This window comes from Cnephaeus nilssonii (assembly GCF_951640355.1).
Source record: "Cnephaeus nilssonii genome assembly, chromosome: 4".
Taxonomy (NCBI): Eukaryota; Metazoa; Chordata; class Mammalia; order Chiroptera; family Vespertilionidae; genus Cnephaeus; species Cnephaeus nilssonii.
The window spans coordinates 59,198,454-59,213,559 of record NC_137075.1 but is presented as its reverse complement, the minus strand read 5'-3'; the positions used below and the strand labels follow the sequence as shown (position 1 = coordinate 59,213,559).

The following is a 15,106-nucleotide window of genomic DNA, read 5'->3' as shown; positions in this document are numbered from 1 at the left end:
GGGAGAGAAGAGAAAGGAGAGAGAAGAGAAAGGAGAGAAGGAGAGAGAGAGAGAGAGAGAGAGAGAGAGAGAGAAGCATCGATGTGAAGTGACACACGGTGGCTTGGTTAGTTACCTCCCCCACGCGCCCTGGGATCCTACGTGCCCTAGACCAGGACTCGAATGCGCCACCCTTGGGTTCGTCCCCTGGGGGGACTCTCTGACCACTGAGCAACCGGCCAGGGCACATTTTTCCCATTATTCAGCAGAACTGATAAAGTCTATTTCCCTGGAAGAGACTGGGCGCGCCCCTGGGTCTGTGTTGAGTAACGCGCGAACTATCTATGCCGCGCAGTGCCCAACTCACTGCTGTTGCTCAAGATTGGAGACGGTGCCAGATAATGGCTAAGGCAGCTGCGGGGGAACCGAGGCGAAGCGGGCGTAGGTGCGGTCGGACTAGCCTGACGCCCCCCCACACACAGGGGGACGTACCGCCCAGGTGGCCGCGGCCGGCAAGGCGGAACCAGGCGAGCGCCTGCTCGGCGCCCCGCGCCAGTGCGCATGCGCGCCCGTCATCCGGGTGCCGGCTGCGGGTGCAGGTTGCGCTGAGGCGGCGGACGGGGCGGAGCCGGCGGCTCATTGTGCACAGCCCTTCGCGGATCCCGCGGCGCCGCGGCCTGGGTCGGCGCTGGTGCTGCTGCCGCCGCCCTGCAGCTCACTTGCTGCCTCAGCAGCGCGCTGCTCTCCCAAGATGGCTGCCGCTACCGGTGCGGTGGCAGCCTCGCCTGCCTCGGGTCAGGCTGAAGGGAAGAAGATCACCGATCTGCGGGTCATCGATCTGAAGTCCGAGCTGAAGCGGCGGAACTTAGACATCACCGGAGTCAAGACTGTGCTCGTCTCCCGACTCAAGCAGGTGAGGCCCGGCGAGGTCCCGGAAGGGGAGCTTAGGCCGCGCTTTGGAGCCCACCTTGCGCCACCATCCCCGGCGGTCCGCAGCCGTCCGGGCTCGCGGGGCAGCGCCGTGGGGAGGCCCCGGGCGGCGCCCGCGCTTGCGGGGTGGATGAGGACCCTCCCGCGGCGCCCCCGCCCTCGCGCGCCGGTTAAGGCCTGCGACCTGCCTGGGAGCCGCCCGGGATTCGCCGCCGCAGCCGAGTGCGCCCCTGCCTCCTCCGGGACGTCCTCGCCGGGCTGCGAGGGCTGCGGCCGGCCGGCGCGGCCTCCCAAGGGCGATCGTGGAGACCCGGGAGGCGCTCGGTCCCCAGCCCTGAGCGATGGTGAGCGCGTGCATTTCTTGACCTCGGAGGGGACTGGTTACTTTGGTGACTTCTGCGAAGTTACCGTTTAATTGAGCCCAACCGTTTCCTCCCCATCTTGGGGCCGGGGGCGGGGGGCGGGATTGATAGTGGAAGTTGATGGGTGGGTTAGAGAAAGGGTTTGTTTTCCGCTGGAATTTCAGTTTTTGCATCAGCTCAGTAACCTGCTTTTTCATCCCTGATCATCTTCCTGGTTTATTGGAGTGAGCGTTGAAATTGTAGTAGAGGAGAAATAAGTTTTCATTTAGTTATTTACTAACGCAGCAAGCAACTTTTCTGCAATTGAGAATGTTTAGACTTTTGTTCAGTATGATACTCATTTAATTATCTCGACTCGGTGGAATTTAAAACTCCATGTGATTTTGATACCTAATGATATTTCCCCCTGAAAGTGCCTCTCAGCCGTGTAGTGTAATTGCTGTTTTTGCAGCCGGTTTATGAAATGACGGGCAATTCTAATGTTTTGAGGCTTGAGGTTTGCTGATTTTTTTTTCCCCGTTTCGTTTTTATAAAATAAGTTTAGGTAGATTGTGTAGCATATTAACTTCTCTTTCTAATGTAGGCTATTGAAGAGGAAGGAGGCGATCCAGATAATATTGAATTAACTGTTTCAACTGATACTGCAAACAAGAAACCAACCAAAGGCAAAGGTTGTTACGAGTTATGAACATATTTTAAAATATATTTTGGTTATATAACTTGCCTCTGCTCTTGTGCCACTTGCCCTGTTTATATAGTGCTACTCTTTGCTATTTCCCTCTGGCACTCTGCCTTCATGGGTCAAGGAAGAAAAGTTACTGTTGCCAGGCTCTGGGTGACTTGTAGCCCTTAAGATTTGGCTGACACTGTCCTGAAAGTGAGACCAGTTCTTTATTGCTTCCGAAAAAATTACCATGTCAAGTTTCATAATGTTTCTTCCTTTATACTGTGAAGACCTGAAGAATAAAATACAGTATAATACATATCTACCTTGCCCCACAATTGGCAGAGTATTGATGGAATTCCTACCAAATCTTTCACCTTGGCTCCTTGCTGTTTTCTCTAGCATATTACAATTCTATAACCTTTATGTTTAGTATTTTGTTTGACTTGGTAAACTTAATTTGCGTTTATGCCATTACATTATACAATCTAATCTTCAGTGAAATTCAAAAAGATCTCACCAATCATACTAACAAAGTAGGGAAAATCTACGATTAGTTAGCTTTTAAAAAAGTTTTAAATTATATGGATATCTTAAAGATTTTGATTTTATAGCTTTTAAACTAGGCCAGAATATATTTCCAGGATATGGTGATTTAGTGAATAGATAAAAGTGGTTTTAAATTAACATTTTGACAATATAAATGGGACTTAGATATTTTAAAAAGATTCTGGTAAGTGAACTCTTTTACTTGAATACATAATTACAGCTTTTTTACCTCCCTCCCACAAGGACAGTAGCAGAGGGTGAACATGATGTGCGTGTCTGCATCCTGGTACCTACCTACCTATAAGTTCCATGCTTAGTGTGTCATGGAACTTAAAAATCTAACTTTATTTACTGCTTTAAGTGGTTCAATCTGCCATAGACCAGATTGATTGTAAACCGAGTAAAATGATTGAATGGATTTACCTTGAAAAGAAGGAAATATTTAAGTTTGATTTTTATGTAATCTGTGTGGGCATTAGGACCAGGGTGATCTTGATGCCCTCTCACTATTTGGGTCTTCATAGGTTTGCAAGAGTCCCCTATTTGTGCCAGAGGAAATTTAAAAGGGCTAAGAAGCATTTTCTGGGTGGCATGGGAATGGCAGAGGCGGAAGTAGAGTTCAAAAGAGTAACTTATCTTGAAGATCTGTGCCTTTTAATATAACTCTGACTCCATGTAGCACTTGAGAGATGCTCATTTCCCTTCGTTCAGAGAAGCTTGTCTGAGAAGCCTCTGCTGAGAAGCCAGAGGCTATTTACAAAATGAGGAAGCACAAAAATTGGGATATAAGTACATCAGGAACTAATTTCTTATAGTGATTTTGATTTGTCATTTATGTAGTGCATTGTGATAGTTTGACAGATGCTATGTATTAATCATAGCCCCAAATTGTTTGAGCTGATTATTGATTTTAGTATCTAAAATCAACCTCCTTTGATTTATTAATTCTCAACTACTTTTAAAAATATATTTTATTGATTTTTTTACAGAGAGAGAGGGAGAGGGATAGAGAGTTAGAAACATCGATGAGAGAGAAATATTGATCAGCTGCCTCCTGCAAACTCCCTACTGGGGATGTGCCCTTGACCGGAACTGAACCTGGGACCCTTCAGTCTGCAGGCGGACGCTCTATTCACTGAGCCAAACCGGCTAGAGCTCAACTACTTTTAATTTCTCTGTGTAGCCCTTTTTCAGTATCTTACCCTTAGAAATAATTTCAGCAACATAAAATTTTAAGATTTTCAGTATAGATCTAAAATCAATATGTTAACTTTTTTCTTTTATATGGATTATAGGATCCTATTTTTTCCATAACTCCGTGATGTTAAGGTGTCTTGTGGTCTTTAGTTAAAAGTTGTAACATTCAATCATTGTTGTCTCTGGCAGGCTACTACTGAGTACTTCCTGAGATTCATTCTGGGACATGTATAATAAATAGCCTTTGTCTCATTGAATTCCATTTATCATTGTTGTGAAAATCCTATGAATTGCAAAGAGTATAATATAAATCCCAAACTAAGAACCTAGTTTGAGTTAATTTACAATTAAGATGCTTATAAGTAAAACTAGAGGCCCGGTGCATGAAATTTGTGCACTTGGGGTGGGGGGGAAGAGGGAGATGTTCCTCAGCCTGGCCTGCACCCTCTCATAGTCCAGGACCCCTCGCTCCTTACCACCTGCCTGCTCGCTGCTCCTTAGTGCGGCCGCGGATGCGGGAGAGGCTCCCACCACTGCTGCTGCACTAGCCAGTCGTGAGCCTGGCTTCTGACTGAGCAGTGCTCCCCCTGTGGGAGTGCACTGACCACCGGGGTCAGCTCCTGCGTTGAGCATCTGCCCCCTGGTGGTCAGTGCGCAATATAGCGACCAGTCATTCTGGTCATTCCACTGTAATGGTCGCTTAGGCTTTTATTATATAGACTAGTAGCCCATTTGCAGGAAGAATCCTGCAAGTGGCCCCTGTGGCCGTGTGCGCTGCTGCTGCCATTGCGGCCAGCAGGCCTGCACCGGCGCGCTGCTGCCGCCCGCCCCGCCCTGCCCGGGCTTTCCCTCTGGCAGCCACCTTGCTTTCCGCTTTTCCTCCCTCTTCCTTCTAAGTTGTCTTCAGTCTTAACTCCTCCCTCCCTCAGCATATGCAAATTAACCGCCATCTTTGTTGGGTAATTTGCATACTCACCCTGATTGGCTGGTGGGCGTGCTTTGGCTGGTGGGCGTGGCAAAGGTGCGGTCAATTTGCATATTACTGTTTTATTAGGTAGGACTAGAGGCCTGATGCACAAAATTTGTGCAAGAATAGGCCTTCCTTCCCCCAGCTACTGGCACTGGCTTCCCTCTGGCACCTGGGACCCAGGGCTTCCCTTCGGCCGCCTGTAGGCACCTGGGACCCAGGCTTCCCTCACAGCCCTGCTTCATCTGGAAGGTCGTCCGGTCTAATTAGCATATTATGCTTTTATTATTATAGATAATTTTCAGCTTTAAGAAGTTTAAAAATAACTTTTAGAAATCAAATTTGAATAGGGAAACTTTTAAATATCAATGATTAATGGATTTTTAAAACCAAGGATTCAAAAAATTAAGTATTATTTTAATGTGATGTTAGGTTTTCAGTCTCGTTGCTGAATTACTGCATTAAGTTCTTTTTGCCAAATCTGATTTCGCTTAGCAATATCTACCTTGAACATGTTATCTTGGTCATACCACTTTTTTCCTTCAATTGGGTTTGTTTTCTTTCTTTTTTTAAAATTATCTGTAAGGGTCTTTTAGTTCTGAAATTTAATGATTATATATAGCTAAGAGTCAGAAGAAAAGTGCTTTGTGTTTAGCTAAATCAGGTATAAGGAAAGAACTGGAAAGCTCATAGGCCCTCAACTAATATAAATATTCTTTAGGACAGATTACTAGAAAAGGAAAAGAGTAAAGAAAGGGATTAATTACTTAGAGTCAGCCATGTAGACGTCATCAAGACATAAATATTTTGTCAGGAAAAGAAATCTTTTGATAAAAGTTAAATGGTGTTAAGAAAGCAAGAGAGAAGCTTCATGGATCTGGAAAAAGCACTACTTTTAAAAATTTTGTGTTTAAATGATTATGTTTGGACAGATTAGAGGAAATAGAATCTGCATTCTTTAGTATATTGTAGATTATTTTTAAAATGCAGTTTTATAAGCACAAACTTATGAAGTTGATAATGCAGTGGGTTCTCATATTTGTGACCAACATTATAAAATCTGTTAGCATATATTTAATTTGGCAAAACAGTTTGTAATTTTTTTAAAGTAAGAGTTTATTTGAGCCAAACTGACGACAGAGCCAGGGAGTAAGATCTTAAATGCTCTGGGTCTCCCTTCGGAGTCTTACACTCTCTTTGCTATGAACTTTTAATAAGTAACCTAGAAGAAAGCTTCACCAGTGAGATTTACTGTCATATTATTTGGGTGTGTGTTAAGAAAGCGGTTAAACAGGTAGAGCTAACTCATTAGCTTGTTTAGAGATTATAGATTTAAAGTTTCTTTTGGTTCACCTGACAGTGGCACATCATATTCTTGTGGATTTTCAATCTTCAGAGTCACCTCTACACTTTAGCCAAAGTTATTTTATGTGGTTAATCAGTATATTATTCAAAATTATATATTATGCAGTACTTACTGGTGTTGACACTCATTTGCAATACATGCAGGCTTAAAAAAGACTCAAATTGCTATATAAAATCTGAATTTTTCCCCCCTATTTAAAAATATAATTTGGGGTTTTAGGTTTATCTGAACATCTGATGTCTAATTTGTGTGGACAACACCACAGGCAATGTAATTATAATTACATGTGTACTATGTAAAGCTTTCTAAAATTTATGCCAAATAAGAATATAATCAACCGCATAAAATGCATTTAATATAATACATTATCATAGTGTACTGTAACTCTTGCCTTTTATTTATTTATTTATTTATTTATTTTTAACTGCAATAAGTTTGTATGTTAAGGGAAATTTAATGAAAACTGACATTGAGAAGGGCTTTGGGGTCAGAATTGTCAGATATTTTTTGGGTACCCACTAGGCTAGAAGCTTTGTGTGAAGATAAGGACATTGTCTTTTTATTTACATTAGTATCTGTAATGAATGATTGAGGGCCATATGATGAGCTTCTTAACAACTGCTTTTCAAAATAACTCTTGGCCCTGGCTGGTGTGGTTCAGTTGGTTGGGCATCATTCTGTGCACTGAAGGGTTGCGTTTTCCCGGTCAGGGCACATGCTGGGGTTGCGGGTTCAATCCTTGGCCCATAGGAGGCAAGCTGAAGCAGCTGATTGATGTTGCTCTCACATCGATGTTTCTCTCTCTCTCTCAATCAATCAATAAAAAAACCTTTAAAAACTCTTTGTGCATTGTAATTGCATATTTCTTTGTGGGAAGCCTGTATGCCGAGATTAATAGTCTTTACTATCCTCTTAACAGCACTAATGGCTTCTCCTTAAACATTGTTATGTAAAGTATACTGTTAGGACATGTAAATCATTGCTACATTCTTTTATTCCTCACCAAGTTCTTGTTGCAATGGAAAGCTTCATAATTTGTCATAATTTGTTGGAATATTGTTCAGCCTTAGAGATTGTGTGTGTCATTTTTATTTCCCCAAATCAGACCCTTTTACCTCAGCCATTAAAACCACATTTGCCTTGTACAGTTGTATATGGTGAATTACATTTATCATCAATGCACTTTTGTACTTATTAAGCTATTATATCAAATATGTTGTGTATTAAGGTAGGTAATTTTTTTTGCTTATTTTTGTTTGTGGGTGTTTTTTTTTTCTTTTTCTTTTTAGGTAAAAATTTTTAGTACTTTAAGACATTGTGCTTCTTCCAAGTCAGTCAACTTCTAGGCATTCAGAATTAGAAGCAGAGGACTTCATGAAGACTTTATGTAAAATAAAGTACAAATTGTCCAGGAATTAGAGTATAAAGAAATCATTATCATTAGTTAATGGCATCAGAAATGACTTTAATGAAGAGGTTGAACAATGGCTTAGGGTTTAATGGTGGACTTGACTGATTTATTTAATCAACTATACTATAGTTCTCACATTATACAGTAAGAGAGACTCAATATTGTACAATTCCAGAAGTTAGCCTTACATGGCAGTCCTACCCTGGAATAGTAGTTTTCATTATGGTTTTACAGTATTGTTTTCCAGATTATAAAAGTGAAATGTTTTTCTTTTTTAAAATTAGATAATATGGAAAAATACAAAAAAGTGAAAGTTGCTCATAATTCACCATTATGAATTTGTTACAGCTAACATTTTAGTGTGTATGTATATGTGCATGTCCTATAGGTTTATGTTTAAGGATCTTTTTTTTTTTTTTCTTTTTAACTAAATTGGTTCACACCTATATGGTGTTTTGTTAAAGGTAGAATTTAAATTTTCTCTAGTCTGGAGAATCTGCAACAACTTTCCTCTTATGTTCTTCTCATTCTAACTTCTTCAATTATTTATGCTCAGTCATGGTTCTCAGTCTGTTCTACCTTAGAATCATTTTGTTATTGGAGAAAGTGAGCTATCCTTTAGAGCAGAGGGAAGGCCAAATATTATGGGCGTGACATTTGTATAGCTTTGCCAGGAAGATGCAGTATAGATGCGTGTCTGTAATATTTGTACTTCCCCCTGCTCCTTTTCTGTTAATTAATAATGGTATCATTTGAGTTTTTAAAAATACAGATACCAGGCTCCTGCCCCCCAGAGATTTGATTTTAGTTGCTCTGTTTTTTTCCTAAAAGTTTTCCACGTGATTCTCATGCAGCTAGAGTTAAGAACCACTGACTCTAGACTAGAGCTTGAAATTCAGCATCATTTTCATTCATATCTGCCTGGAAGTTTGCAAATTATTTTATATGCTTTACAGTTTTCAAAAACTTTTCACATTTATTTGATTCTTGCAATAGTGCTGTTAAGCAATAATATTTTCTTTTTTTAAAAAATATATTTTATTGATTTTTCACAGAGAGGAAGGGAGAGGGATAGAGAGCTAGAAACATCTATGAGAGAGAGACATCGACCAGCTGCCTCCTGCACACCCCCGACCGGGGGATGTGCCCACAACCAATGTACATGCCCTTGACAGGAATCGAACCTGGGACCTTCCAGTCCACAGACCGACGCTCTATCCACTGAGCCAAACCGGTTTCGGCAGTAATATTTTCTTTTTATTGATAAGAATAGAAAGTACAATTTTAGCTGCCTTTTAAAATATCCTGGGTGCTCATGTGCACATGTTATGTATTATGTATGTGTGTGTTTAGTTTAGTTATCTTTAGATGACAAAATTAGAAATTTTTAAAAATATACTTTTGTTGTTTTTCAGATTTATTATATTGAGTGTGAATTATCTGTAGATTAAAAAATAATAATAAAATGAGCTATTGGGTGAATGCTGTGTTTAAGATGATGTACAAGGCCTTTTAGAAAAATGATTTCATTAGTAAAATATTGGTTTAATAAAAGAGGCCAAAACACATATGTAAACAATTAACACAAGGCACAGTCTATGATTATTTTAAGATACTGCATGCAGTTAGGAAGAAGTTGTTCCTGGAAACATTAAATGTTATTCAGTTTGGCTTAAACTCTAAATCTTTCCCCACTTCTCCAAACAGGAATTTTATGACTAAATATTTTCTATATTTCATAGTTTCTGTAACTGTTTAAGGGGAAAAGTTACGCCGAAACCGGTTTGGCTCAGTGGATAGAGCGTCAGCCTGCGGACTGAAGGGTCCCAGGTTCGATTCCGGTCAGGGGCACATACCTTGGTTGGCGTGCAGGAGGCAGCTGGTCGATGTTTCTCTCTCATCGATGTTTCTAACTATCTCTCTCCCTTCCTCTCTGTAAAGAAATCAATGAAATATATATATTTTTTTTTAAAAAAAGGGGAAAAGTTACTCAAGCCACAGGTTTTTGGCAAAATTTTATTAATTAAGTGGGTTTTTCTTCTTTTTGTTTTGGAGTTATTTCTGAACTTGCAAAGGAAAATGGCAAGCTTTGTAAGGACCAATTTGCCTTTGGAGGAGAAAACCAATTTATAATCCAGAATCCTTTTTTCATAATTCTGAAATACAAAAGCTCTGAAAACTAAGTTTTATATTAAGGTTGGTGGCAAAAGTAAGGCTAGTTATAGTCTTGATTTATCCCATTTGGTGTGAATATGGATATATTTCATTGCACAAATAGTTCTGTGATTGAGAGATACTTTCAGAAGCCACTGGGAAGTTTAAATAAGTAATGATACATACACACACACACACCATTGTACTCTTTTAAAACCTGAAAATTCTTTATTCTGAAACATGTCACACACACACACACCATTGTACTCTTTTAAAACCTGAAAATTCTTTATTCTGAAACATGTCACACACACACACACCATTGTACTCTTTTAAAACCTGAAAATTCTTTATTCTGAAACATGTCTAGTCCAAACAGTTTCCTTAAGGATTTGTGGACCTGTACAAATTTATGTTCATAAATGAGATGTTCCTAGTGTCATTCTTTTTTGATGTATATACATTTTTACTTTGCCATCTTATTTTAGTTTGTAGAGAACCACACAAAGAACATTGCAGTGTATTATATGTAATTTTAGAATAGCTATATGTTACTGCTGTAATAAGGTGTGATAAGTTCATTTGCTTCCTTTTTTTTTCTTTTTTTTTTTCTTGGCATATCTTGATTGCTCAATTTTGTTTTCTAGTTTTGTTCCTCAAGCCTTAAAGTTAGGCTTCAGCCTATGTGAAACTTTCAGTTAGCTCCCTCATCCCGGTCATGCTACTGTCCTTTCGACCAGTTCACATTTTTATGGCACATGACAGATTCCTTGAAGGACAAAAGATTATTTGGTTAGGTTGCCATAGGAGCTTTGATAGTGTAAACTTCAATGGGAGATAGGGATAAAAATGGTTATTCACTATACACAAATGTTCCTAACATGGTGTTGCTTGTTGGAACTTAAGGGAGACTTGGGCTTTCTTTTCAGTTCTCATCTGTGACATTGTAAGAGAAAGGACTCTAGAGATGTGCTTTGTACAGTCTTTACTGACAGGAGGGTCTGCTCACTGTGCTGGTTTGACTGGCATGTCACCTCTTTGTTCTATTGAGGGCTGAACTGAAACCCAGACCTTGTTTGCTACTAGCATCCAACCTAGGCCTTAACTCCATTACCAGTCAGGAGATACAGAATGCTTGAGTATATGCTCATTATATAGTATCATGCTAGGTTCTGAGTTGGATGGTGAATGTCCTAGCTTTTTAAAATATGAGTTATTTTTTTTTTTTGGGGGGGGGGGGGAAGATTGCTACTTTTTCATAAAGGAAGTAGTTAAAATATAGTTTCTAACTCAACATGTGTAAAACAAGCCCACAGTTATAGATTTATGAAAGCAGTCACAACTAAAGGGTAAAATTGCAATTTTTTTAAAAGACTATGTACTCTTATAGTAGGTTCAATGTACCTATCAGGTTATAGCCACAGTCTCATCACTGTATGCGTGAAAATCTTGTCCTCGTGACTTTTATGTTTGCAAGCTGATGACACATTAGATGTCCAGTGCATTCCTGTGGTTCAGCTGTTGAAACAGTAAGGGCTGGTGAAGTTGGACCCTTTTGTGTACCTCCGCCTCTTATTGCCTGTTTGTCATGGGGCAAGTTAGTAATCTCAGTGAGTCTCGCATTTAAAAATTTTATAGATGTGGCTTATGGGACGGACCTCTGTGTACACTAAAAGATAATATTTTAACAACTGGCATACTGTAGTTACTCAAAAATCTAATGTTTTGTGGGTTTTAAGGGCTAGGTTTATATTTTTATTGATTTCAGAGAGGAAGGGAGAGGGAGACAGAAACATCAATGATGAGAGAGAATCATTGATTGGCTGCCTCCTGCATGATCCCTATTGGGGAATGGACCCCCAATTGGGGCATGTGCCCTTGATTGGAATTGAACCTGGGATCCTTCAGTCCTCAGGCCAACGCTCTATTGACTGAGCCAAATCGGCTGGGCTTGAGGGCTAGGTTTAAATCGGAGCACTGCCTTTACTAGTTTTGTAATCTGATTAACTTTTTAGCATTAGTTGCCTCTTTTGTAAAATTGGGATATAGTTTCAGAGTAGTTTTGAGGATAAAATAATGTGTATATAGCATTTATCCTATTGCCTAGACCAGTGATGGGCAACCTTTTGAGCTTGGTGTGTCAAACTTTGCCAAAAAACCGAGCATAACTTGGGTAGTGTGTCACTTTGAGGAAAAAACATTATTTCGCAAATGTTTCATCCTCAGGAGCAGCAAATGTTTCATCCTCGGCATGCGGCCGCCTCAGCGGCCGAGTGTCATCAGAAATGGCTACGCGTGTCAGTGCTGACACGCGTGTCATAGGTTTGCCATCACTGGCCTAGACTGAGGAAGCCACTTTAAGCAGAGGTAGTGACTGCTGCTGGTGTTTTTGTTATAGCATAATTTGATTTTCCTTTAAACTAAAGCAAGTGAAATTCACCGTGGAGTGTGCATCATATATGCAGTTTGTCTTGCTGAGAGCTGCCATTTCTAAGACAATATCTTTAAATTGAGTTAATTAACTACTCCTTACTAGAATAATGTCTTTTAAGTAGGTCATAGTAAGATGTAGTGGAAGGAATTTAGGACTGGAAATGAGAAGCTTTGGCTCCCAGTGCTGAGAATGCCACTTAATAGCTTTGGGCAAGCTACTTAACCTCTCAGGCCCGTTTTCTCTTTTGTATAATTGTGAATACCTGCCCATGTAGCATAGGGTGCTTACAAAATTGAACTTTTTTTTTTTAATATATATTTTTATTGATTTTAGAGAGGGAGAGAGAAACATCAATGATGAGAGAGAATAATCGATTGGCCGCCTCCTGCACGCCCCCTACTGGGGATTGAGCTTGCAACCCAGGCATGTGCCCTTGACCGGAATCGAACCTGGGACCCTTCAGTCCACAGGCCGATGCTCTATTCACTGAGCCAAACCAGCTAGGTCTCAGTTGAACTTTTTTTAAGTGCTTTGCAAATTGTAAAGTAGTTTATAATTGTAAAGAGTAAATGGTATTTGTAAATGATCTGAAGGAGTCCCCCCAAAGCCCTACTCTATAGATTATTTGGTGGTGTGTGTTGGGGTTTGAGTGGGTAGAGAAAGGATCCTATATTACTATTTTTTTGAAGTACAATTTCCATTTATTTTTCCCCCAGAGAACTTTTCTTCACTCTTCCTACATTATTAAAAAGCTCATTTCTCCTACAAGATAACATCTTTAAGGTTTTTTTTCTTCTTTTCAATATTTTTTATTAAGGTATTATATGTGTACATATCTTACCATTGCCCCCCCCCCCCCCACCCCACTCCCATACATGCCCTCACCCCCCAGAGTTTTGCGTCCATTGGTTATGTTTATATGCATGCATACAAGTCCTTTGATTGATCTCTTATCTTTAAGGTTTTTTATTTGGAACTTCCTCTCTCTAAATGTGATGGGATTTTAATGCACTCTTTCTCTCCTATACTGTTTTTCTCCTTTCTTTTGTTTTTGGGGAAGGAACATCTTTATTTAATTTTTTAAATAGCTTATAAAGACTTTCTGATGAATAGGCTTTTTTAGTCATTACCCTTGTAGTAATTTCTAATTTATATTTTCCCTAAACTACAAACAGCATTCCAAATAGGAATGGAACACTGAGCTCCACACTTTGTTTTTCCACACAAATCCTCAGGGGCAGGGACAAGCCCTCTTTTACCTCTGAGGGTAAAAGAAAAATCTGCACTTTTAATCTTGTTCATATACCTGGAAGGACCTGTACCTTGTTTCCCTTTTTATCATTCATTCGAATTGGGAGCAGATGGAAAACAGGGGCTTGTGAGGAGGCTACGGAAAGGGAAGTGTCCTAATTTTTTTAAATAGTTACCTCACAGCTAAACTGGCTACCCTGGGGTCACAGAAGCTTGAAAATAGATACATGGCAGTTTCTGTTTTAGGCAAAGGGGAAAGTTGACTAGTTGACCTTGGGAAAGAATATTCATTCACATTTCAAAATAAATGAATTTTAAAAAAATTTTAATGCTGAGGTCCCTGCAGCTGTGTTTTTAACAGCATTTCTTCTTCATCATGGGTTATGAAGTAGGTTTTGTGAACTAATATGTGCAGGGGCCTGATGCGGCGGGGGCCAGACATGGCGGGGATCTCCCTTTTCCGCGTCCTGCGCAGAAAGAGAGATGAACGAACTGGTTCTAAATGGAGGCGGCCAGGGATTGAGAAATATTAGAAATAAAGAAAACAAGACGCAGAAATAGATTCATGAAGCTGGGAGCTGGGTGGATCTTTCTGTGCCTGGCTGAGGCCACAGAACAGATCCAGACTGCAAAGCTGAGGCTTTATTTATAATCAGGGACAAACAAGGCAATTAACAATGTTCTTGTAAGTTTCACTTGTTTTGGCAGCACTTGCTGCCCTTCCCACAGCCCACTAGCTACCCAGGAAAGATCTAGGGATCAGTTACAGGATTAGGCTTAATTATGCTGGGAGGGGTCTGCCCTCCAAACGAACTTATTTGTGACCCTGCCACAGGTCAGTCAGAGGCTTAACCCTATAACCGCTTCCTACAAATACGAAAACAAACTTTTTTAGCATTGGCTCTGTGGGAAACTTTTTTTGTTTGCTTTTTGGTGTGGAGAACATTTTCTAGTTTCCACCACCAGCTTAACGTTTTGAAGATGAGGGCTGCGTTGGAAGGCCTGTAGTCTCTCTGGAAGCTACTAGCAGTTCTCATTCTGAAGTAATGTCTACTTGCCTAATCAGTTTAATTGGTCATTACATTAAGTGCTCTGCACTACTTATATGTAGGCCTTTGAGAACTACAAAATCAGTCTAAGGGCAGTCACTGTACTTAAGGAATTTCTTCTGTAGTGGTGAAGCAAGATGTACTTGAGAGTGTAAGGAAATTAATATGTAATCAACTCATGGATTGTAAGGTGTAGATTAAGTTTGAGAATTTTATTTCAGAGAAAGCTTATTGAAGAAGAGACGTAGGGAAGGCTTTGCTGGGGGATATGAGTGTTGAGCTTAGCTATCAGACATCTGGTTATATCTGAGTTTATAAATAGAGTATCATTAAAAGGTTCTGCTGCTTCTGGGAGAATTGAAGCTGGACAGTTTGAGTGGGGTAAAGAAAAATGTATCAGATGTATCACGTCAGTTAAGATGATGGGTTCATATGTAGGATTAATTATTTGCAGTTTATTTTAGTGCAACAGCCTGACATTGTTAAAGCTTTTTTGTTTGGGTAGCTTTGAGCAGATGGTTTAGAAGCAGTTGGCATTGGCTTAGATGATTGGGAGTAGAGAGTAGTACTGTGGGGTAAACATCTCTGGATGATTTTTACTCTTAAAGTAATAAAGTATTGGTTGTTAGCCCATTTTCCTTCTTTCGCAGGTAAAAAACAGGAAGCAGATGAGTTGAGTGGAGATGCTTCTGTGGAAGATGATGCTTTTGTCAAGGTAAAGTGTTAATTACCAGGTTAAGATGTTAGCATGTTGCATGATGAACTCATGCATTTTACTTGAACGATACTGAAG

The 15,106-nt window shown here is 40.2% G+C and overlaps 1 protein-coding gene across 10 annotated transcripts in view; it reads left to right on the top strand.

Moving 5' to 3' along the window:
* Nucleotides 1-449: 449 nt before the first annotated feature.
* The window catches only part of SLTM (SAFB like transcription modulator), a 53,781-nt gene continuing 39,124 nt past the window's right edge, over nucleotides 450-15,106 (top strand). For 4 of the 10 annotated variants that reach the window (XM_079769347.1, XM_079769353.1, XM_079769351.1 and 1 more), the window contains exons 1-3: nucleotides 450-892; nucleotides 1,855-1,942; nucleotides 14,964-15,028. In XM_079769347.1, coding sequence (XP_079625473.1) covers nucleotides 731-892; nucleotides 1,855-1,942; nucleotides 14,964-15,028 — 315 coding nt within the window. In that variant the 5' untranslated portion in view covers nucleotides 450-730. The remainder of the gene's footprint in view (nucleotides 893-1,854; nucleotides 1,943-14,963; nucleotides 15,029-15,106) is intronic. The other 6 variants (XM_079769349.1, XM_079769354.1, XM_079769352.1 and 3 more) reach the window with 3 other exon arrangements.